The sequence below is a fragment of the Fistularia commersonii genome, chromosome 11 (genome assembly GCF_037954325.1).
Source record: "Fistularia commersonii isolate RoL2024-O1a breed Wild chromosome 11, RoL_Fcom_v1.0, whole genome shotgun sequence".
NCBI lineage: Eukaryota > Metazoa > Chordata > Actinopteri > Syngnathiformes > Fistulariidae > Fistularia > Fistularia commersonii.
The window spans coordinates 408,633-431,086 of record NC_141294.1 but is presented as its reverse complement, the minus strand read 5'-3'; the positions used below and the strand labels follow the sequence as shown (position 1 = coordinate 431,086).

At 53.4% G+C, this 22,454-nt stretch overlaps 1 protein-coding gene across 1 annotated transcript in view; it reads left to right on the top strand.

Moving 5' to 3' along the window:
* sntb1 (syntrophin, basic 1) overlaps window positions 1–22,002 on the top strand; it is a 33,122-nt gene extending 11,120 nt beyond the window's left edge. Inside the window, exons 2-8 of the mRNA XM_086155980.1 lie at window positions 1,678–1,915; window positions 7,326–7,443; window positions 7,520–7,609; window positions 10,418–10,554; window positions 11,453–11,649; window positions 18,898–19,109; window positions 21,836–22,002. Of these exons, the coding sequence (XP_086012106.1) occupies window positions 1,678–1,915; window positions 7,326–7,443; window positions 7,520–7,609; window positions 10,418–10,554; window positions 11,453–11,649; window positions 18,898–19,109; window positions 21,836–21,928 (1,085 nt within the window). The 3' untranslated portion in view covers window positions 21,929–22,002. The remainder of the gene's footprint in view (window positions 1–1,677; window positions 1,916–7,325; window positions 7,444–7,519; window positions 7,610–10,417; window positions 10,555–11,452; window positions 11,650–18,897; window positions 19,110–21,835) is intronic.
* Window positions 22,003–22,454: the final 452 nt, after the last annotated feature.

Here is a 22,454-nt window from a genome sequence, read left to right as displayed (position 1 = left end):
AATGCGAAGAAAGGGCCGATTCGGCGATAAAAGAGGGTCACGTCACATCTGCCTGTCAAAGTAAATCACCATATTAATTTGGCCGCGCCTCCAGCTTGCCATCATATCCCGGCGCAACCTCATTTTTGATATCAAGCTCAAATTACACATTAGGAGCGACGACGCCGGCGTCTCCGTCTCCTCGGAAAATAGATTCGGCGCCGACGACATTTCGGCCTTTTTCTGCAGATTTCAAACGTCACTCATTTGCAAAGCCGAACATCATCTTGTCCGGCGTCGGCCCCTCGGCAGTCCGCGCACCTTCTCGATCAAATTGGTCACGGGTGATAATAACGGCCGTCCGTGTATTTATGAGCTCTCCATCCAGGCGCCGTGCGAGTGAGAAGGCGCTCCCTTCATTTTGTGCGCCGGCCGGCGGCGAGGGAACGAACGGGCGAGAAGCCGCCGCTGAACCCTCTGTGTTTGGGAGGAAACCGGAGAAGCCGAGGGGAGAACGCGAACAGAAAGGCCCCCCTGTTGGAATCCAAGCGGGGGCTTCTCGCCGCGAGGCGCTAATCACTGCCGCACTGTTACGCAATAAAAACTCAACCCCGCTCGTCGTCGCTCGGGGGGCGAAACAAGCGTGTCTTCAGCTTTGCTCTGAAGAATCAACAGAGCCGACCCGCCCGAGGTCGGGGGGCGCTGACGCAAAAACAAAAGGCCCTTTTTCCGGAGCTCGGGGACATAAAAGGCGAGAACCCTGGGAGCGCGGTACGTGCACGGTGCACGTCCGGGCACGCGTGACTTCACCCGATCGCTAGCTCAAGGTGGTGCAGCGCCTTTGACCCGTCCAAAGGTGAGACGCGGCGCAAGGAAAGTCAGCTCTTGCCCAAACAGGAAGCCGGCGGCCGCTTTATCCTCCACCGTTCGTGGATCTCGGACGCTTGCTTCGGGCAAGTGGAAACAGGCGACGGTATCTTTAGCTGCTCATCCTAAGAATTAAACTGGCTCAAGGGAAAAGAAAAGAACTTCAATTCAAAAACCTTAAAAACCAAGAGCGGTGTGTTTTTTCACCGGCGTTGAGGCTCGGGCGGCGGCGGTCGCCCACGCATCGGTTCGGGTCGTCCATCTGTCCGGGTGAGATCTTTCTCGGGACGGCGTTGCGAGCATGTAGGTAAAAGGTCGCGGCAAAGACCCCCCCTCCGGTCGGTCCATCCAGTTTGACAGCGATGACTCCGTGTAGACGTTCCTATCTTCAAACGGGAAGTTGACGGAGAGCCGTCACAGAGATACTGCAGAAACATCATGAAACGCCGAGTGTATTTCTTGCTAATTATGCCAAAAAACCTAACACTGCCTCCAGCTAGCATCCGCTTGAAGCTAGAGCTTCGTTGCCAAGCGGCGCAGACTGCTGCGAATGTTGTGAAGTGCTGCAAAAAGTCCCAGTGGGGATTTTAAAGCACACCTGCAACTAAAATTGGAATATTCACAATTCTAATTTGCTTCCTGCTCCAGTCGTCCTCACCGAAGGCATGGCGCTAATGCCGGGATGCTCGCCGCCGCCCCAACGCGGTCCATAATCACCGTCCGTACGAAAGGATTATTCCTCACGCGCTCGCGTCATTCGCATGAGTTCAACTTCGGTCGGGTCGAAACCCGAACCCGTCTCACGCTGGCTTTTCTCTCCCTCCCGTCCAGTCAAGTACATGCGAGAGGCCACGCCGTACGTGAAGAAGGGCTCGCCGGTGTCGGAGATCGGATGGGAAACCCTTCCCCCGGAGTCGCCCCGGCCCGGCGGCGCTCCCGTCGGCCCCTTCTCCGGTCCTCCGGGCCCCCCGGTCCGGCCGGCGCTGTCCCTGCAGGGCGACAGGAGGTGCATTCCGCTCAAGATGTGCTACGTTACCAGAGCCATGACCACCCCGGACCCCGAGAACAGGTGGGTTCCCAAAGACTGGACCGCAAGATTCCTTTGGCTGCTGCAGGTGAGACGGCGAGGTGAAGGAGGGCGACGCGAAACATCGGAATCTCAGACGTATGAAAAGATACCCGCGGTTTTCTTTCCCCTCGGCCGCCGAATGTGGCGTATGCCAACCCTAACCCGGGATAACTAGTCCCCTTGGTTTTGGTTTCATTTTTTTTCCAATGACGAGTCCGTCGTCGTTGATGTTCTCTAGTTGTCTCCAGACGGTGCAGGTGAAGATGCTGAGGTTCTGGTTGGGTGAGGGGGTGGAGAGGATCACCAGAGTCCCTCAGAGAGACGGCACATGTGAGATGTGCAAGAGATAAAGTCAGACGGAGATGGTTCGGACACGGGTAGAGAGTGGGATGGTGGAGATCTGGGTAGAAGATCGGAGAGGTTGGAACTCCCAGGACGGAGGTCTGGAGGAAGACCAGAGAGGAGGTTTACGGGGGAAGGGAAATAGGACGGGACGTCGGTCGGTGTGAGACGGAGGCAGGTGATTGGCTGCTGAGACCCTGAAGGGAGCGGCCCAGACCACTGGCCGCTCCGGGCCTCCGAGGGTCTGCTGTGGTTTGCACAGCAGGAAACAACATCTCCTCGTCCATAAAAGCATCTGCCAAACGACTGGAATGAAACGTCATGTAATGAAGGGCTTCCGCGGCAGAAACTCGGCGCCAGGGAGGCGTCAGGCGGGAACAAAGGTACGACTTTCGGGGATTTACTTGGATTGGAATCTGAGCGGGTGAAGCCGGACATCTCAGATTGTCACCCGGCCAAGTGCTGAGCGACCGGACCACCGGGAGGTTCTGGACACCTCGGCATGGAGACGGGAGGAAGCGAGGGATCCAAACACCAGCCTCCGGTGACAACCACGCCAGCCCTTATATATATATATGTTAATATATATTCAATTTCTGGGTTTTTAGACGTCTCTGTGCTGACAAAGAAGTGAGAAGGTCTGCTGTCGCTTCCCTCCCGCTGGTGTCGTTCGTCCCCGAGGGTTAAACCGTGGAAGAGGCGGCGTCTCTCCGCCCCTGACCTTTTGACCCCAGCCTTCTGACAGCAGAGCCCGGTGCCTTCAGTGGCCCTTCAGTGGCCCTTCAGTGGCCCTTCAGTGGCCCGCCGGCCCCGAGGGATTATTCAGCGCTACCCCGCTCCATTATCGGCTCGTCATAGAGGACATTTGAATTCTCGTTAAGATATTTCCCGGTCGCTTGCGAGGCGGGGGGGGGCGCCGCTCCCTGCCTGGGGATTCAGACACTTTAATTGGTCAGTAATGTAACTCTCCTTATCTTATGAGCCGTCTGGGATCAAGATTCTTGGCTTTGTCTCTTTAAATCCATCCTCGTTGATTCCTTTGCTTTTTCCTCTCCGCTCACGGTTTGGTCCCTTCAGGAACCTTGGAGCGCCGGCGCTGCTCAGGGTGAAGGCAAATGTTGTTATAACACTGTAGTAATGTTGTAATGACGCCTCGTGGTGGGAGCTTATAGGGATTTAAGGGTTCAGCGGGGGTCGTTCATCACCATGGCGACAAGACGAAATGTCAACTTTTTGTTCATTTTGGAAGAGGAACGAGTGCTCGCACTTCGTCGCCGTCGCAACGCTGCCCATTTAATGGCCGCTGGACGTCGAAGCCCCTACTTATAAATGCCAAAGGTCAAATTTAAATGATTACCTTGACGACATGGCTGATGAAATATCGGTAAAAAGGGGAGTTTGGAGTGCAGGAAGCTGCTGATATTCCAGGGTCGGCGGGGTTAATGTTTGACAGCTTTTCTGCCACAAAACAAGGAAACTGAGCCTTGAAAGTTGATTGGAACATTTCCCGGTAAGACAGACGAGGAGTTCGTTAGCTTCGCTGCTAATCATGCTGAGAGGGTCGGTGCAGGGTTCATCCTGGACCAATCACAACGCCTCATTCAGAGACGTTCACTCTGATACAGGCATTCATTCATTCATTCAGTCATTCATTCATTCCACTCTGAGAGAACGGAATGGGGTTTTGGGCGCTAAATTGTGGGACGTGTGCGCAGGAGATTAACAATCATTCACAAGTTCACTCTTGCGTGTCATATTGAGGCCTACAACCGATCACCCTCTCATTCGCACGTCATGTCAACACAACTGTTCACCCTCTCATTCATTCACATATCATAGAGACCTCCTGGACCAATCACAGAGCCACATGAAGCATTCAGCCATTCACGTGTCATACGGAGACATGCGACCCTTTGTTGATTCATTCATGGGCAGAGAAACATGCAACCGTTCACCCTGTGGTTCACGCGTTCGGACGCCATGTCGACGCACAGCCGCTCACCTGGTGGTTTGCACGTCACACAGACCTTCAGCCGTTCACCCTCTCATGCTTTCACGGGTCATGAAGACTGGCGGCCGTTCGCTCTCATTCTCACGTCGCATGTCGGTCCAACCGTGGACTCAGTGCTCGCTGTCACAGTTGCGCTTCCTCACAGAAGCTGTCAGAGTCGTGATTTCACTGACACAGACTTAAATAAAACACGTAATGATAATTATACGCTCGGAGTTCTGAGGCTCCGGCGACGCCTTCGCTGACGGTCGACTCAAGCGTGAGAGGGTTTTACGAGGTGAACATTGATCGGGGCTTTAACGGAACCCGGTAAACCCGGGTCAAACACGGACTCGGGATCACCGATGCTCACGCTAAACACTTATTTACCAGATTATTGTTTCCGCTGTAGCCGCCCACGTACACACTCCCCTCCGACTCAGCTGCCACCAGCCCACGCCAAAGTAGAACACGCCTTACGCAGTATTCAGTCTGGGCTCGCAGTATAAATACACACATGGTCATTTCACTCGTATTTCCAATTTAAGCTTCTCGTGAAGCGGCTTGTCATCTTCATGCTAATGTTTCCAGGTAAATATCCACTGATACTGCTATTATTAATTCCACAGGAATTCAATTTATAAGCGTGAAATACAATCTGTCGCTCTGGCGCCGGCTCACCCCGAGCACTTTGACCCAAAATTAAATTAAATAAAATAAACGGGTTTTTCAAAGACAGCGATGTCAGCAGAGATAGATGACTGTCAACTTTTTAAAATGGAAAATTGATACAATATGATGTCATATAGATAGATAGATAGATAGATAGATAGATAGATAATGTATAATACACACATACATATATTGTGTGGCGGTCCTCAGTCCTCCATGTCTTGGTGAATATATCGTAACGTGGGCGTCCATGGAAACGCCGCTGTGTCCCTGTGACCCCTTTGAATGGCATCATTGCAGAGGAAAGGTGTTTCATTACTGCCGCGGCACTTTTTGTCCGCGAGCCTTTGCCTTCCTGGCGGCGGCCCCGGGGCGGCGGCGGCCCCACGATGGCGGCGTTTGGGCAAATGGGCGCAGAGGAGCCCTGAGGGATCCTTGAAAGGAAGCGAGGAGAAGGGGAATGAAGATGAGAAGGTGTTAATGAGACGTGGGGCCGAAGTAACTGTTCACTTAGAAATCATCCAAATAAATAATAATCGGTTCATCGTGTTGAAATCATGTCTCGGCAAATATCTGCGTGTAGATTTTATCGCCTTTAAATACCAAAGTGTCCGATATTAGTTCTTCAGGGCGACGCAGCACCAGATCGTGGAAAAGGAGGGAAGTTTTAAAATCCCACCGTGTTGCTGCGGCGGCCGCCTCTGAAAGTAACGTCCAATCAGATTGCAGCTGCAGCGCCGCCTCTGCGTTGAAGCGAGCCGAGTTCTGGCAGACGCGCCATCAAATCCTTTTTCCCTTCAAATCCAAGCTCTTCACGTACGGGCTTTCATCATGACGCATCCTGCATTATATCGCCGCTCACCTTTCACAGAGATCCTGTATCGCGGTGTAAATGTATTTTTATCGATTTAATATCAATTCTTTTTAATTCATAATAAGCCTTTTCCCGTGGTGTTCTGTATCCTGGGCTGTGATTGGCTCGCCGACGGCAGCGTCATTCATGAGCGTGCGTTCAGCGTCTCGTTCCGCCCGCTTCACGTCGACGTGCGATCACCACTTGTTTCGGGGTATAGGAAGTACGTCTAAGAGCTGTGAAGAGGTTAGTCAGAGCCTCCAAAAGCTTTAAATATAGATAAATTATACTGCTTGGTGGACTTTGGCTGGTGAATGTGACCCCGCCATTAACCAGCACTATTCACGATGTGCCTGGATGCACCTCCCTTGTATCTTATGTTGCTACCTCAGGCTAGAGGGAACATCTTGGTGTTTATTTTCACCACCTCTTGGTAACTGTGTTGTTTCAACAACACAAATGCAAGTTGTGACAGTTGTCCTGGTTATTTACCGATTTAACGGGTCGCCTGAGCCGTCATCGCAAAGGGCGACACACGCTGCCCAATCACAGCCGGGGTCGGCTACGTTTATACGTCTAGAAACGCCATAGATAATGAATGAATGAATATCAGCGTGGATACGCGGTACAGGCTTTTCAAAGTGGAGAACATGAGCATAAACCAGCGGCAGGATTGTTATGAATGAATGCAAAGCCTCCCCTCCTCTCTGGAGCATCTTCTCTGGCCTGGCCTCTCCGGGGCCGAGAGCTATTATCACCCCGAGCAGGAGGAAACGCTCCCTCCCGCCCAGGAGACGCCGAGAGGCGAGCAGATCCTCACCTCCTCCTCTGCCGCTGAATTCTGGCCTCCTTAAGAACACCAACGGGTGTCAGAAGCCATGATTGTGACGGAGCGTGGACGTACCTTCTGCAGATCCTGCACGAGGCGGACCTTCATTCACTCGCTCCTTCACCCGTCACAGACCTACAACAACAACAACAACCATTCACTCTCATTAAGACGTCATGCAGACAGGTCACAGGTCACAGGTCACAGGTCACATTCACTCATTCATTCACATGTCAAAGAGTGGCTCAACTATTCACACATAATATGGAGACACTCATTCATCCATCATAAAGACACCAACATGCATTCATTCATTCATTCATTAACACATCACAGGGAAGCAAACCACCGTGCACACATCATACACACCATCCAGCCGCTCACTCATTCATTCCTTCATCACACAGATAAATACCATCATTCACGCGTCGCATAGAGACGTAAAACTATTGGCCTGGTCTTCCAGGCATCATAAAGACACCAAGAAGCGTTGGTTTCCTCATCCAAGCATCATATACAGACTCATTCACACATGTGGTCCATGCAGGTTCTCCGCTGAACCTCCTGCATGTTTTGGACTGTAGGAGGAACCGTCAGGAAACCCCAGGCAGACAGGTGGCGTCCATGGAGACCACGGAGAGCCCGCAAAGAGGCCCGAGGAAGGAAGCCGACCCCGATAAGATCATGAAAAAGCACTTCCACCTCTTCTCCTGTCCGCCTCCAGGCAGCTGGAGCTCCACTCGCCGGACGCCCGCCACACGCTGGTGCTGCGCTGCCCCGACCGCCCGTCGGCCCTGGCCTGGTTCTCCGCCGTGCAGTCCGTGGTCTCGGCGCTGGCTCAGGTCCGTCCCGCCCCTGGAAATCAAGAGGTTTGGCGTGACTGTGCTCTGAAGCCGGTGTGTTCTCCCGCCGTCACAGCGGGGGCTCGCAGAGGTGGTCCAGACCGCCGCCAGGACCGGGGTCGCCGGCAGCAAGGAGATACGACACATGGGATGGCTGGCGGGGAAGGTACCAGACCGTGTGTGTGTTCAGACCTCCACCCTGAGGACACGGTTGCCTTTGATTTTTAATGGCATGTATAACACCTTTATAAGGTGTGTGAGTGTGTCGGTGTGTCGGTGTGTGTGTGTGAGTGAAGGGATCACGATTGGTTTTCTGTTTCTGAGTTTGAAGCATGAATACTTTTCTGTGAGTTTTCCTTCGACGCCGTCACACATTTGATAGTTGTGGATCATTAGATGGACCAACGTGAACCTCCTCTGCAGGCGCCGTGGGAACGAGCGTGGCAGCTGGAAAACCCGCGGGGGGCGGGGGGCGGGGGGGGGGGGGGAGTCACGGCAAAAAGCTGATTTGTGTGAGAAAAACAAACAAAAAAAAAAGGAGCTGGTTTGCAGGGGGCGTTCTCGTCGTTCTCGTCGTTCTCGTCGTTCTCGTCACCGTTTCCGCCGCGACAAACAAGTCCCGCCATGTGCGGTGGGTCTGTCTTGTGCGGCATCCTGCAAGGGGCACAATTTGTCTGCATTTTTATCTTGTGTCCCCAAAAAACTCCATGAGGATACGGCTGCGGTGTTATTACCATGTTATTACCATGTTATTACCGAGGTATAAGCGCCAGGTTGGGAAGTATTTTTCGCGCCTGTACCTGCATGCATCGTGCATATACTCACACCTGTCACATTTAGCCGTCGTGCATTTGATCCCTCAATAGCGTTACCTGGCAACGCACACAGTATGTTAAAAACGCTGACCCTTGACCCTCTAAATCCCTGCGGTGTGATTGGCTGAGGCAGAACTTCAAAGAGCAGCTTAGGATTCCATAGCTGGGATACAGATAAAGTCTTCTAAGGAGAGCTGTAAAATCAAATGTGTGTGTATGTGTGTGTGTGTGTGTGTGTGTGTGTGTGTGTGTGTGTGTGTGAGAGAGAGAGAGAGTTAACGGATTAACAGTGCGTGTTCTGAAGGGGTTTGTTGAATGGGACGGTGGGTAGCAGATGTATAGATCCTGCACCTGCACGCCGGCCGCCCGTGCGTTTGTGTAATTTCCCAGCGGATGTGCCATAAAACGGATTTACACATTTCTGAAGATGAAGCCCACGTTTGAAAATTGTCAGGAATGTGAACGCAGCTCATGTAACTCAGAGGACGTCGAGCGAACGGCTCCTTTTTTTCTTTTTTTGGTGGCAGGAGTTCCAGAATTACGGGAAAAAGCCAAACTATGGGAAGGAATTCTCTTTTAAATGCCGACGGTGTGACGATACGTCAATGAATGCTTCACGAGTTCAGTAATCAGTAACTTGGATCGATCCTAAAGTGCAACACCCGAATAAGATAAGATAAGATATAATAAGATCGACTTTGTTGATCTCACGACGGGAAGATTCAATTGTCACAAAGTGTGCAAATAGTAATAATAGAAAAATATGCAAATAGAGGCTATAGATACAAAGAAGACTATGTAGAATTTAAATAAATGAATGAGAAAATAAAACATAAAAAAAATACATATGCATTCTTATATAATTTTTGTGTGTGGCTTTCCAAGGCTAACTCTGTGTTCGTATGCTAATCGTATCTCTGTACGCTAACCCTGTGTCTGTACGCTAACCCTGTGTCTATACGCTAACACTGTGTCTGTACGCTAACACTGTGTCTGTATGCTAACACTGTGTCTGTACGCTAACACTGTGTCTGTATGCTAACACTGTGTCTGTATGCTATCCATGTGTCTGTATGCTAACCCTGTATCTGTATGCTAACACTGTGTCTGTATGCTAACACTGTGTCTTTATGCTATCCATGTGTCTATACGCTAACACTGTGTCTGTACACCAACACTGTCTGTATGCTAACCCTGTGTCTATCGCTAACCCTGTCTTTGTACGTTAATCCTCTCTCTGTATGCTAACTCCAAGTTTGAACATGAAGCCTGTCTCTGTCCACTCTGTATCAGGACTGTAACTCTGTCTCTATAAGCTAACCCTGTTGTGTGTGTGTGTGTATGTGTGTGTGTGTGTGTGTGTGTGTGTGTGTGTGTGTGTGTGTGTGTGTGTGTGTGTGTGCTAACACTGTATCTGCCTGCATGGTTATTATTATTATTATTATTATTATTCGTTTTGTCATTGAAGAAGATCACATCAAGAGTTACACTCCAAGCTAATGTATCTGGTTTTAGTTTTTCACAAATATGCATATTCATCCGGTTATGTCTATTTTCCTCACCCAAGTCAATGTTAATTAATGGAATGCATTAAAGTTTTCCATGGTTTCCCGCTTTGGTCCAGAAGCGAGACGCCGCACAAACGAGAGCATGGGGTTTGCATATTTGCACTCGGAAAAGTCTTTTACATATTTAACGCTCCCCGATCCCGTCTTTAACATACAATTAATCCCGTCGGAGCGTCTGGCAGCCGCGCAACCGTCGATACCTCGGATCAAAATCCCCGCCCTCGCCGGAGAGGAGAGCAGAATTCGCGATAGACAGCGCTGGGAAATCAAACCCCTCCGTCGTCAAGGTAATTGAGGTTTTTTGGCCGTTTTCAAATTCAAATAGAGCAGCCCTTGCAGGGCTGATTAATGGCACGGGTGAACCAAAGAAAGCTAAATGAGAATTTGAGCCTCCACGGGTGCGACGCCCAGTTTCAGCCAGCAATTTTCAGGGCTGTTGCTGTAAACGCCACCGCGGGCGTTTCCGTTTAATCTGGACTCAAGTCTCCGCCGTCCGGCCTCTTTGTTTCCCGTCCGTCCGAGGATCCTCGGCAGGCGCGTCCGCCGCCGACGGATTCATCGACCGGCCGCCGTCGCTCTTTCTCCCCGCAGACGGAGAGCGAGAAGCAGAGCTGGAGGCCGGTGCTGGTGGTGGTGACGGAGAAGGATCTGCTGCTCTACGACAGTCTGCCGCGAGGAAGGGAAGCCTGGCAGAACCCCGCGCACGTCTACCCGCTGCTCGCCACGCGGTACGACCCCATCACACCCAAATACCCTCATCTGAAAAAGAAAGGCGCAACCCAACTACTCAGAAGTACGAGATAAAGCCGGCTCCGCTCTGAGTTCAGCCAATTACATGTTCAGATGATGCACGGAAAGAGCTTCTCCATCACCTCTCCCAGGCGAGGAGCAATTATTCCATGACGTCGTCGGTATTCGCGGGAAATCTGGACCCATCGGGCCCATCGACCTTCAACCGCACCCCTTCTATTGCTCACGCCTAAGAATTCGGGTGTTGCTACGTGAGACGGTAACCAGACCAGCTTCTCTTTACCTGCACCTGGGTGTGTGATGTGTGCAGGCGACACTGTGATCTACAGCCAGAGCAGAGAGCAGCTAAAGGAACATCTAGAGAGGTGGCGGTATGCTCCTGGAAAGGAGAGGCATGAAGGTTAGCTGCAGAAGAGAGAATACATGTCTGGATGAGAGGGACCCAAGAGAAGTGGGAGTGGAGGGTCGGACCTACCAGGGGTAGCAGCAGCCCGGGGCAGCAGGAGTTTGGAGAACAGGTGGAGAAACATGTCCCAGCAGGTTGGAACGGTTGGAGAAACATCTCAGATTTGATAAGAGAGCAACAAGGAAGTACCGAGGAGAAGACAGGAGGTAGCGGAGCTGAAGATGTGGACGTTCTCCTCGGCAATGTGGAGGTTGGAGAGGATGGGGGATGTTAGATGTCCTGGAGATAAAGTCACTCCGAGATGGTTTGGTCATGGACAGAGGAGGGATGGAGAAGATCTGGGTAGAAGGAGGTTGGAGAGAAGTTAATGGAGGGCAGGACAGAGGACAGGACGCTGGGGTCAGATCTTTCATCTGAAGGTCCTCGCCGAGTCCAAACCATGTTGAAATCCGTGGTATCCGTTTCTCCAGACTGGTCCACTCCGGCCCGGACCGGGGGTCGCCCCACTCCGGCACCGAGCTGTTCTTCGCCACCCGGACGGGCACTCGCCTCGGCATCGAGACCCACATGTTCCGGGCCGAGACCGCGAAGGACCTGTCCTTCTGGACCAGGCAGATCGTCAACGGGTGCCACTCCTCGGCGGAGACCATCAAAGAAGTCACCACCAGTGAGTCCACGCCGTGCACAAACATCAGCGCCCGGTGAGGGAGGAGCTGCAACGCTCAGCTGACGAGACCCGCAGGTCTCCTCGCCGGATTCCACCGTGCCTCATTAGACGTGTCCGGGCAGGGCGCCGCCGCTGCCGCCGCCGCCGCCGCAACGAACCGCCGAAAGGTCCGCGGAGCTCCAGATGAAGTCTAAGTACGAGGGAATAAAGCGGAATACACTGAGGGGAGGAAGACGGAGGAACTCCTACGTCTGCAGAGATAAACCCGTGTTTGTGCATAATGTGACAACCATATGGAGGATGTGGACAAAGTGCTTGCTATTTTTAGAATGGAATGCTATTCTCGTGTGTGTGTGTGTGTGTGTGTGTGTGTGTGTGTGAGTCACTATGCTTGGCACTGTGAACCAGCCGTCCAGGGACCTCCAACAGAAGAGCCTCTCAGTCGCTGAGCCTTTGACTCTCGCAGCCCAGCATGTCCAGGGACCTGCCGTTGGTTTGGCATCAAACTCCACTGGTACGCGAAGCGCCGTGCGGCGGTTGGCGAATCACGCTCGGCGACGCTTCGTCCGGAGATCTGCATGAGAACAAACAGCTTTGGTGCGACTCTGCAGACGGACTCGGCATTGACGCCGTACGGCTTTCAGTAAATGGTAGAAAACGGCTCTGCGGAGAGGAAGAGGAAGAGGAAGAGGAACGGAGAGCAGAAATAGACCTGCTGGAGAAGAAAAAGGGCAGCGCTTGCTTGCAGTGATGAGGAAGCCTGCTGGGCTCAGGGGCGGCAGGAACAGGAAGAGGAATTCTAGGCAAGGCGTTCTAGGAAGCCGTGTCGGGGCGGCGGCCAAACGGGGGGAAGAAGCTAATGGGGAAGACCGGGGGACTTTGGCGGATGACCCGGCAACCGGCGAGCTTCTGAGCGCCGGATTTTAAGTCCGCGCTCATCGTGCGCACGCCTGCCGTGAGCCGACCCTGACCTTCTAATGTGTGGATGAGAGGGTGAACGCTTGGACGTCTCTAGATGTTAGCCTGCAATCCAGGCTGGACCTGCTCCTCCACCAGTGACAGGAAGGGCCTCTGCCGGACAAACGACAGAAATACAGAATAAAGGAATGAAAGATTAAGTATCTAATGTTAGCCGTGTTCCACGGTGACCTTTGAACTCTATTATGTGACCATCAACTCAAAAAGGTCCATTTGTGGATTTTAAATTCTTCCAGGGGCCGACCGGGAGCCGGCGGGCAGCCGGTCGGCCAACAGTCCGATCACAACCGTCGGGTCTGTTGCCTCGCAGCAAAAAGCACTGGGAGGGCGCTGTGGCGTCATGGAGGGCGTGGTGGCATCATGGAGGGCGTGGTGGCGTCAGGGAAGGCGGAGAAAGTAATAACACGGACGGATGAGACAGAGATTAAATGGAGAGGTAAAATAATGGAATTGAATTGTTTTTTTCCTGGGAAATCCAAGTGACAGTCTGCGACGCGCCTGCTGCAGGGCGAGCTCCAGCGTCCCGGGCAGCGTGGAGAGCTCACCTGCGGAAACATGCGAGCGAATCAATACGGTGGCTCGAAATCGAACGATTGATTCCCGGGTTATCTACAGCAAGCTCAGGGTCGGGGGACGGAGACGATCCCGGCCGCCAATCCGCCCCCTCGGGTCGCCCGTCATCATACGATCGGATTCAGTTCCCGTGACGGTCGGACGATGGAAGGACGCGCACGCCTCCGTCCGTCTCGGACGCTCAAACGTTTCATGTGGGGCCGAACGTCCACTCGCGGCGGTGCGGAGTTCACGTCTAACTTCCTGTCGCGGCGGCGGCCGAGTTGCCGGTCGCAGCGTGCGTTCCAAGAAGGAAGCGGCGTTCTGTGTAGCCGTCAAACACCACGGGCGCAACTATGTCCCATGAACACTGCTGGCGGTACTGCTGGCGGTACTGCAGCCCCCAGAGCTCGGGGAGGAAATGTGAGGGAAAAATGGAGCAGAGTGTTCAAGGAGGCGGAGCTTTCAAGGAGGCGGAGCTTTCAAGGAGGCGGAGCTTACAAGGAGCTGCTGTTTGGAGGGTCAGACGGGACCCTCCACAAACTTCCTCGCCAATCTTTGAATCAACAGTTGTGGAAAAGGAGGCTGAAACCTGCTGCAAACTCTTACGCTCACAGAATCTCTGGAGGCGTCAGTCTCTCTGCTCACAGACAAACAGTTCCAAGCTCAGGCCACCTCAGTCCCAGAGCCAGTTTCCTTCACACTCCTCTTTTTACATCATTTACCCACATTCATCTGGCCTCCCGTCTCTCATCCCGTCAGTTATCGCTGGGCTCCCTCTTCCTCCTCCTCCTCTTCCTCCTCTTCCTCCTCTTCCCGTCTTCTCCACTGTGTGCCGAAGAAGAAGTCCTGTTGTTTTCAGCATGAAAAGCTGCCTTCTCTCTCTCCTCTCTCTGTTTCTTGCTTCTTTCTGGCCCTGCAGATCAAAGATCCGGGACGAAGGTAGAGTTTCTCTTTTCCATTTCACCTGAGGGGCCGGTTCCTCCAGGGCCGTGGACGGCGTCCCGGGTTAAGGCACTCTATAAGATTGTTGTTTCCCCGGGAGCAGCCGGCCTGGGGGTCGAAGGGATTTTATAAGGCGTGTTTAGTTAGCGGTTGTTAATTCGACGTTGTGCGTTTGTTCCTCCTTATTGTGGTTACTGAAGGAGTGGACAGATTAATGCGATGTTCCCGACGCCGACCCGCACACTCTCTAACTTTCGGGTCCCGGAGGTGTTTTTTTGATTCTTTTAAGCTCCGGTGACGGACTAAACCGCACGGCTTCCGTACGAACACGGCTGCTAAACGACGATTGCTCGCACATCTAACTTGGGTGTGAGTTAAACTGTTCAAAACGTGTGGCGTGTATGAACAGAACTCACCTCGCTGGGAGAAGGAGAATAAATGGGCTGCTGAAGACAAGTGGATTCATTGTAAATTGGTCTTTAGATTCATGTATTTTATCCTGGGCGGCGGTGGATCAGAGCGCCGTGTGGCTGCAGGAATCCTGGATTAGCCTGTGGGACGGACAGCAGAAGGTCCTGACGCTCATCATGAGACGCCGAAGAGGAAATAAATGTCCTGACGGGAAAGACTGAGACAAAAGCGTGTGATTGGAGAGCGAGAGCCCAGAGGCCGAGCGGTCGGTCTCACTTAAGCCTCCCACGGACGGTCATTTTAACAACCGTAAAGGTTTACCGCCGCGTGAAACATGGATCTAATAACCTCGGGGACGACATCCAGGGCGAGCGAGCGAGCGCCAGACGAGGTATCTTGTTGTTCGCCGGCGGTAAAATGTCACGGTTCCCTTCGCCGTCTGCAGGGTTGGAGAACCAAACAAGGAAGCGTCTGGGCTCGGGGCCGGTGTTTGCAATCGACGCCTTTACGTGTTCGCGGGACGCCATCGGAGCGCTTGTAAATAAACCGGCTCGCTAGTCGGCCGCTGCTCCGTCCACCGAAGAGCCGCTACGCTGCGTTTCACTCGGTCGGCGAGTCACGGCGCAAGACTTTGCACGAAAAACCTTTCAAGTGTCGGTCTTTGCAGCTCTTTCACGGGCGTGTGGGACGTCTCGGTCCTCTCGCATCCTTCCATCGCCGCACGATGGGAACCCCCGTCTTCTCCCGAGTCTCCCGTTTCACACGTTCACAACGGGTGGCGTCTTGCCAAGCGTCCACCGTGGAGCCATTATGGTATCATTTCAGCGAGTACCGTGTCTCTGTTAGCGCCCGCTGGTTCACCTGGCGAGCGTGGAGTCTCCGTGTTCCTCCCAGTTCTCGGGTTTCCTCCCGCGGTCCCAGCGGGAGAGCCGAGCTTGCCGGTACATGTGGGAGAGAGGTATGCGGCCCTGTGATTGGTCGGACCGCGGGGCGAACCCCGCCTCTCGACCAATCGCAGCCGGCCAGCGCCCATGAATGTTAGCGCTAGGCGAGCTTCTGTCGCGGTCATTCTTCTTCAACCATCTCGCCCTTCCTCGGGGGAACGAGGGGTTTCTGAAGGTCCTCTCAGAGCGGGCCAGACCAGGGCTACATGAACAGAAGCTGACTTGACTTGTCGACTCCCAGACTCAGTCTCAGATTTCACGGGCCGTCCCTGTTTGTTCAGAAGATCTAGTGAGTTTGTGTTTCCGAGCAGGAAAAACAAACCTGCCAACGATAACCGTTTGTTTTGTTTACACAACCGATATTATATATTGTGTTCCGCGTAGGTGGGCGGAAATGTCAGAGCAGCAACGCTCGCCCATTTCAGACGATAAGTCAGGACGCCGACGTCGAGCGGTGATGTCCTTCCGTACCGGACGCGGCCTAAAAAAAACACAAGGCGGTGGAAATTGCGTGGCGTTCGTGCTGCGACTCGCTCATGAAGCTTCTCTTGCCCCCCCCCCCCCCCCCCCCCCCCGCCCGAAGTGTTTCGATCGACCCCGGGCCGTCATCGTCTCCGGGATCTCGTTGTTCCTCCAATAAGATGCTCTTCTGCTCTCCGTCGGCGTCCCCCTCGGGTCGGAAGCGGCAGGCGCTTGTGTTTGGCCACGACGCTCGATAGATTCATCGGCACGCTGGAATCCAGGAAGGGCGTCACCGCGGGCTCGGCCTCCGCCAGGGAGACAACCAGCTAACGCCCCGACCGGCTAATGCCCCGACCGGCTAATGCCCCGACCGGCTAATACCCCGACTGGCTAATACCCCGACCGGCTAATACCCCGACCTATCCAGACAGTCGCTCTCACTCAGCCGGGCCATCTGGGTGAAGCTCGGATCATTTCAGGTTTAACAATGTTTACGTGGCAGGAACTGATGATTCCTGCTGGCAGCCGACGCTTCTGTGAACACTGAAGCTTAGTTTGAATCAGCAGTTCCATAGCCGGGGCACCATTTAGCTCGTCGCCGGCTAGCGCGGCCCAAACCTCCAGGTCCTATCGCAAGGGGTTTGACATTGATGGGACGATTTGGCGGCGACGTCGTTTTTGGTCCTCGCTTCTAATTGGGGCGGTAATTGCCATTTTTCCTGCGCCGCCGACTAAATCTCGCTAATTGCTCATCGCTTGACAACGCCAATCGCATTTGCTCGCTGCGACAAAAGCGTTTAGCGGAACCCCGGTTCGGGCTCAGATACTGAATTTCCAGGACAAATAAGGGCTTTTAGAACAAAATGAGGCAAAACAGTCTCGTCGAATTAAAATCAACTTTAGCCGGCATTTACACTTTATTGTGCAGAGCAGCCCGTCCACCTGCTCCTCCATCACTCACTCATTATCTTTACAGCTTCGACTGCATTCAGATTCACAGAGCTCACCCTCACAGAGAGAGAGAGAGAGAGAGAGGCAGCAGTCAGTCAGTCATTCATTCAGAAGGACGACCGTTCACGTCCTGTTGAGACGTCCAGCCGCTCACTCATTCACATGGGAAATACAAGCAAACATTCACACTTGACACACACACACACACACACACACACACACACACACACACACACAGACAGACAGACACACACACACAGAGACACACACACAGACAGACAGACACACACACACACTTGACAGACACACAGACAGACATTCACTGGCTCTAACCATTATTCACTCGGCATATTGAGACATTCAGCCATTCACATTTCAGAAAGACGTGCAATCACTCAAATGTTGCAGAGACACACCACCGCTCAGGTAAACCACCACCTCCCTTTTGCCAGTGTATGTGTGTGAGTGTGTGAGTGTGTGTGTGTTTGTGTGTGTGTGCGTGTGTGTGCGTGTGCGTGTGCGTGTGCGTGTGCGTGTGTGTGTGTGTGCTTAGATGTTCTGCAGACTTCACAAATGCACATGACTGCTCTCTTGCTGTCTCCACTGTGCGCACACACACACACACACACACACACACACACACACACACACACACACACACACACACACACACTTGGCTGTGGATCCGATGTCAGCGAGATCTGGAAAATGAAGATGTGTGGACGCGGCGCTGAAGTCAAGGCAGTGGACAATTAAGACAGAAAGGCGTCCGGACGGCGACGGCAGGCGTTCTGCTCTCAGACAGATGAAGCCACGGAGAAAGAAGGGCGGCGGCAGGTTTCACACAGATAGAAGAGAGAGCAGAAGGAAAAGAACGCAGAGCAGAGATGTTTTCTTCTGTCCTGTACCTGAGGTGGTGGACCTGCAGGTGGTGGACCTGCAGGTGGTGGACCTGCAGAGGACATGGATGACCGGGGTGTCGGCAGCAGGTCGTGAGGTTCCACAGCAGAAGCGACGCCACTGGACCCGCGACGAGACGCCTCCTCGAGCTGGAGGAGCTTCAAACCCCCAGAACACAAAAACAAGGGGCTTTTAGCAGCAGCTCAGAACGTTGAGCACATAGTACCCAATGAAGTGGAAAACACTTCTCGTGTGCCGCTGGGCCTCCCTGGACCTCCTCGGGCCTCCTCGGGCCTCCTTGGTGGTCCAAGGCCTCCTCGGGCCTCCTCGGGCCTCCCTGGTGGTCCAAGGCCTCCTCGGGCCTCCTCAGGCCTCCTCAGGCCCCCCTGGTGTTGTTCATCATCCGGGGCCCAAACCTGTGTTCAAACTCAAATCCCCTCTAAACCGTCAAATGTGCTTGCGTTGACCGCGCACTGTGATTTATGGATCGATGAAAATGTAGAAGAGAAAACCGAACCCCCTCCGGCTCCTCACTTTAGATTGGACGGACGCTCACCTCTCACCTTTCAACACAGTCTTCTCATTAGTGTTTAGCTTTCATATTTTTATCCTTGTTTTTAATATTTCCATTATTATTCACTGTTGTGTCTCCCCCAAAGACGTACTTGTATAGATAAAAACCAGCATCATCCAGCAAATGAGTCGGTCAAGAGGCTTTTGATCCATTCGTTGGTTCATTTCTCACCCGTGTCACCACGTCAGCTCTCCTGCTCTGGCCGGGGCGGCGGCCTCCGGACTCCACTTGTCGCCGGCTGAGAGGCGGCTCGGTGCAGATATTGGTGCACCAGGCAAGTGGAGGTCTCCGGTCAACCTCACGCTTGTTTTGGTGCGGCGGTAGAACACGGTGACCGAGCGGGACCGGCTTCCCCGACCGCTACTGAGATCTGGTGACGCCGACCCCGAAGGTCCTCCGGAGCGGCGGTCAGTAGGACTCCGCGGGGCAGGATGGAGGTCCGGCGGTCCTAATAATTGCCCCCCGTCGAGTAGATCGGCCCGTTTAAACCGGAACGACGTCCATTTCCTGAAACGGCCTCCGTCCTTGCAGGCTGCCTGTACCTGGGCCGGGAGAGCCGGCTGGTCATCCACTACGAGCGGGGCTTCTCCGTGCTGGACGAGCCCGGGACGGAGGACGGAGGAGGCCGGACGCCGGACGCCGCCCCGCCGCTGCTCTCCTACCCCTTCGAGAAGCTAAAGATGTCGGCGGACGACGGCATCCGTATGCTCTTCCTGGACTTCGGAGGGAAGGAGGGAGAAATCGTGAGTGTTTCTCGCCGTTTGTCGTTTTGACGGAGACGAAGGAGGTCCGGCGGTGCCGCGCCGTCCTCAGGGTTTCATCTTTGGGGTCGCGGCTCCGCATGGCGAGACATGAGAGAGTGAACGGATGAATGTGGATACGACCTGGGAAGCGGTGACTCAATGCTAGTGCGGCTAGCCACTGAATGCTACGTCTGTACAGGTCAGGGGTCGCCAACCCGCGGCTCTTCCATCTTTACACTGCGGCTCCGAGCGGCTTGGGAAATAAATATTTATATTATATATAAATATTTAATTGAAGTGTATTTCATTTGTGTTAATTCCTTTTTTTAACTTTTAGTTCCAAATTGGAAGATTATTGTCATCTTGAAATATGAAATGATATTATATTTATTATTTTTCGCCGCTCAAAATACCGTCACACTGGCGGAAGCCGGTATACCCGTCGGCCGGTAAAGTCCCGATTTGTGCAGAAGTTCAGGAACAGAAGTCCCATAAACCCGGTAAGATAGATATTTATGACGATATTTTGCAAATATTTATTTTTTATTGTTTACTGACACAGTGATTTTTTCCCGATTTATTTTTAAAAATTTTTTAAAAAGGCTCCGCTACACGCTCTGAAAGCCCAAAGCTCAAAATGAGTTCATTACAAAAATAAAATTTAGTGTAAAGGTAATAAAAAGCCATATATACAGTGGTACCTTTATCTTAGACGTCAAAAAGTAATTGCGGCTCCCAGTGTTTTCTTTTCCAAGCAAACCGGGTCCAAATGGCTCTTTGGGTGTTACGGGTTGCCGACCCCTGGTTTAGGAGGTGAGACTGACAGGCTGGATGGTTTGATGGTTGTGTGACACACGGATGAGCGAGCGAACGGTCGCCCGCCTCTGGATGGCGGGAATGAAAGCGTGAACCGTCATGTGGCTGCACAAACCGTCCTGTGTCTCCACGACCTACGGATCGCGAATGAAAGAGCGAGTGATTGTTTGTGTGACGTGAATGCAGGAGTGAACGGTCGGACGCCTGTGAGTGTGTGTGTGTGTTTGTGTGTATGTGTGTGTGTGTGTGTGTATGTGTGTGTGTGTGAGCGTCCTCCTGCAGCCGCGACCCTGACACACCACGACACAGGACCGTGGACGGTCCCGCCAGGCGGATCATTCAAGGCTCGCTCGGGGCTCACGAGGCCGGATCGTGGTTGGTCGATGTCTTCATGCTCAACCATCGCTAAAGCCGAGCAGAAGCGCAGAGCCGACGAGACTTCTAGAAGTTACCGAGAGGGAAAAGCAACAACTTAATATCGTCACGGTAAATAAATCCTGAGGGCCTTCGGAGAGATGAAGAAATATACGTACAGGAACACCAGCCTGTCAGAGAGGTGGGGAGGAAGGTGTGTGTGTGTGTGTGTGTGTGTGTGTGTGTGTGTGTGTGTGTGTGTGTGTGTGTGTGTGTGTGTGTGTGTGTGTGTGTTACAAATAAAAGAAAAATTACAGCACTTCATCACAGAACAGCTCCTGAAATTAGATCAAGCGAGAGCGGAGTTTTGTAAAAGGAAAGAAATAGTCTGTCAGTGACTGTAAGGGTTTTCATCTGTTTCCGCTGTGCACGTGCCCGTGGCTCGTGCACGTTTGTTGCCGGTTTTTGTTTTTTTTTCTCGGGGGGGGGGGGGGGGGGGGGTGAATAATCACAACCAGTTACATTCAAAGACCTCACGGACGACAAAGCGTGCAAAGCGTGGCGCTCAGCCTCCTCCTCCCATGGAGCCGAGCCACATGAATATGAATGAGTGAATGATTGTGAGACGACAACCGTATTGACATTCCTCCTTCACAAAGCCGGCGATTTAGAGCGCGGAGGAAAATAAAAGTGATAGCAACTGCCAACGTATTTATTCTCTGGAGGCTTTCTGGATTTACGGGGATGGAAGGGAGACGCTCTCCACATGTGTGTGTGTTTGCAAACGTGACACACCCGGGCCGCACGGGACGCCACGCGGAGGCCGAGGCTTTGCGGAAACCCCGAGGCGCTCGCCGGCTCGTCCGCCGTTAGCGTGGATACGGGGCGGGAAATGCGAGCGTTGTCGTTTTGGTTGCAGCTCGGTAGCGCTTTAGCTTCACAGATGTGCACGTCACGGCGCCCCCTGAGACTCCCTGCGGTACTGCAAGCACTGAGCGGAGCCCGGACGCCGTCACGTGACCTGTGGATGAACGGTTGCATGTGTTTGTGAGCTGAGAGTGACGGGTGAGCGGGCGGATGTCTAGAGGATGCAGACGAGAGGGTGAACGGTGTGTATAAGATGTGTGAGTGAGAGGGTGAATGATTGTCCGTCTACATTCGGCCCAGAGTGAACCGGCCGCCTCATAGAGAGCGAATGAACGAATGAACGGAAACACACGCCGATTATTAAACAATGATAGCTTAGCATGAATGAGCCGATGCCGGTGGTCGGGCGAGCGGACGGCGGTCCGCGGTGTCGATGGCGGTCGGGGAGTCACGGCGACGGCGGACTCACCGCTTCATTGAGGCAATGAGAGGAGCTTTGTTTGCAGCCATGTTTACAGAGCTTCGCTCCGAGCGGCGCCGTCTAATCCTGCCTCGCAGGGAACCGTCGACTGCAGAGTTTGTTTTGAATATATTTTTATGCTTTTATTTGCGTTACGAACCCCCGTCTCCCCCTCCCGCACATTCCTCTTACCTGTCAGTCACTGGGTGTTCTCCCGTCCCCTCACCAGCAACTGGACCTCCACTCCTGCCCGAAGCCCATCGTCTTCATCCTCCACTCCTTCCTCTCGGCCAAGATCTCCCGCCTGGGTCTGGTGGCCTGACGGGGCGGCGGCGGCGGATGGAGAAGCTCCGCCTCTCCCGCCAGCAGCACGCAATGGCAGCACATCCACCTCCGAGCCGGGCGGGCGGGCGGGCGGGCGGGCGGGCGGGGCCGCCTCGGCCCGGCCCGGGAACTGGCCTCGGGGTCTCCGGGTCGGTCGCGGAGGATGAAACCTGGATGGGACGAGAAGGGACGTTTAAAGGACACGCGAGCTTTTCGTATCGGGACGGACTGCAGCGGTCCAGACCGATCTTTGTTTAATCCTGTCCCCAAAATCAGCCTTTTTGTGTTCGGATATAATTTATTCACCTCCGGCTGCGTCAGCGCCCCGTCCGAGCCACGACGTCGCCGGCGCGTCACATGATGTTTTTCTGAGAAACACGGAGGCCGTGAATTTCCAAACGTCCACGACAATTCATGACGAGGTTCAAAACCTGGTGGCGGTCAAAGTATTTCAGCGTTGGACTGAGGCGACGGGGCAGCCGTGCACCGCGAGCGCCCACGTTAGCGTCTCCGGCCCAAACCTC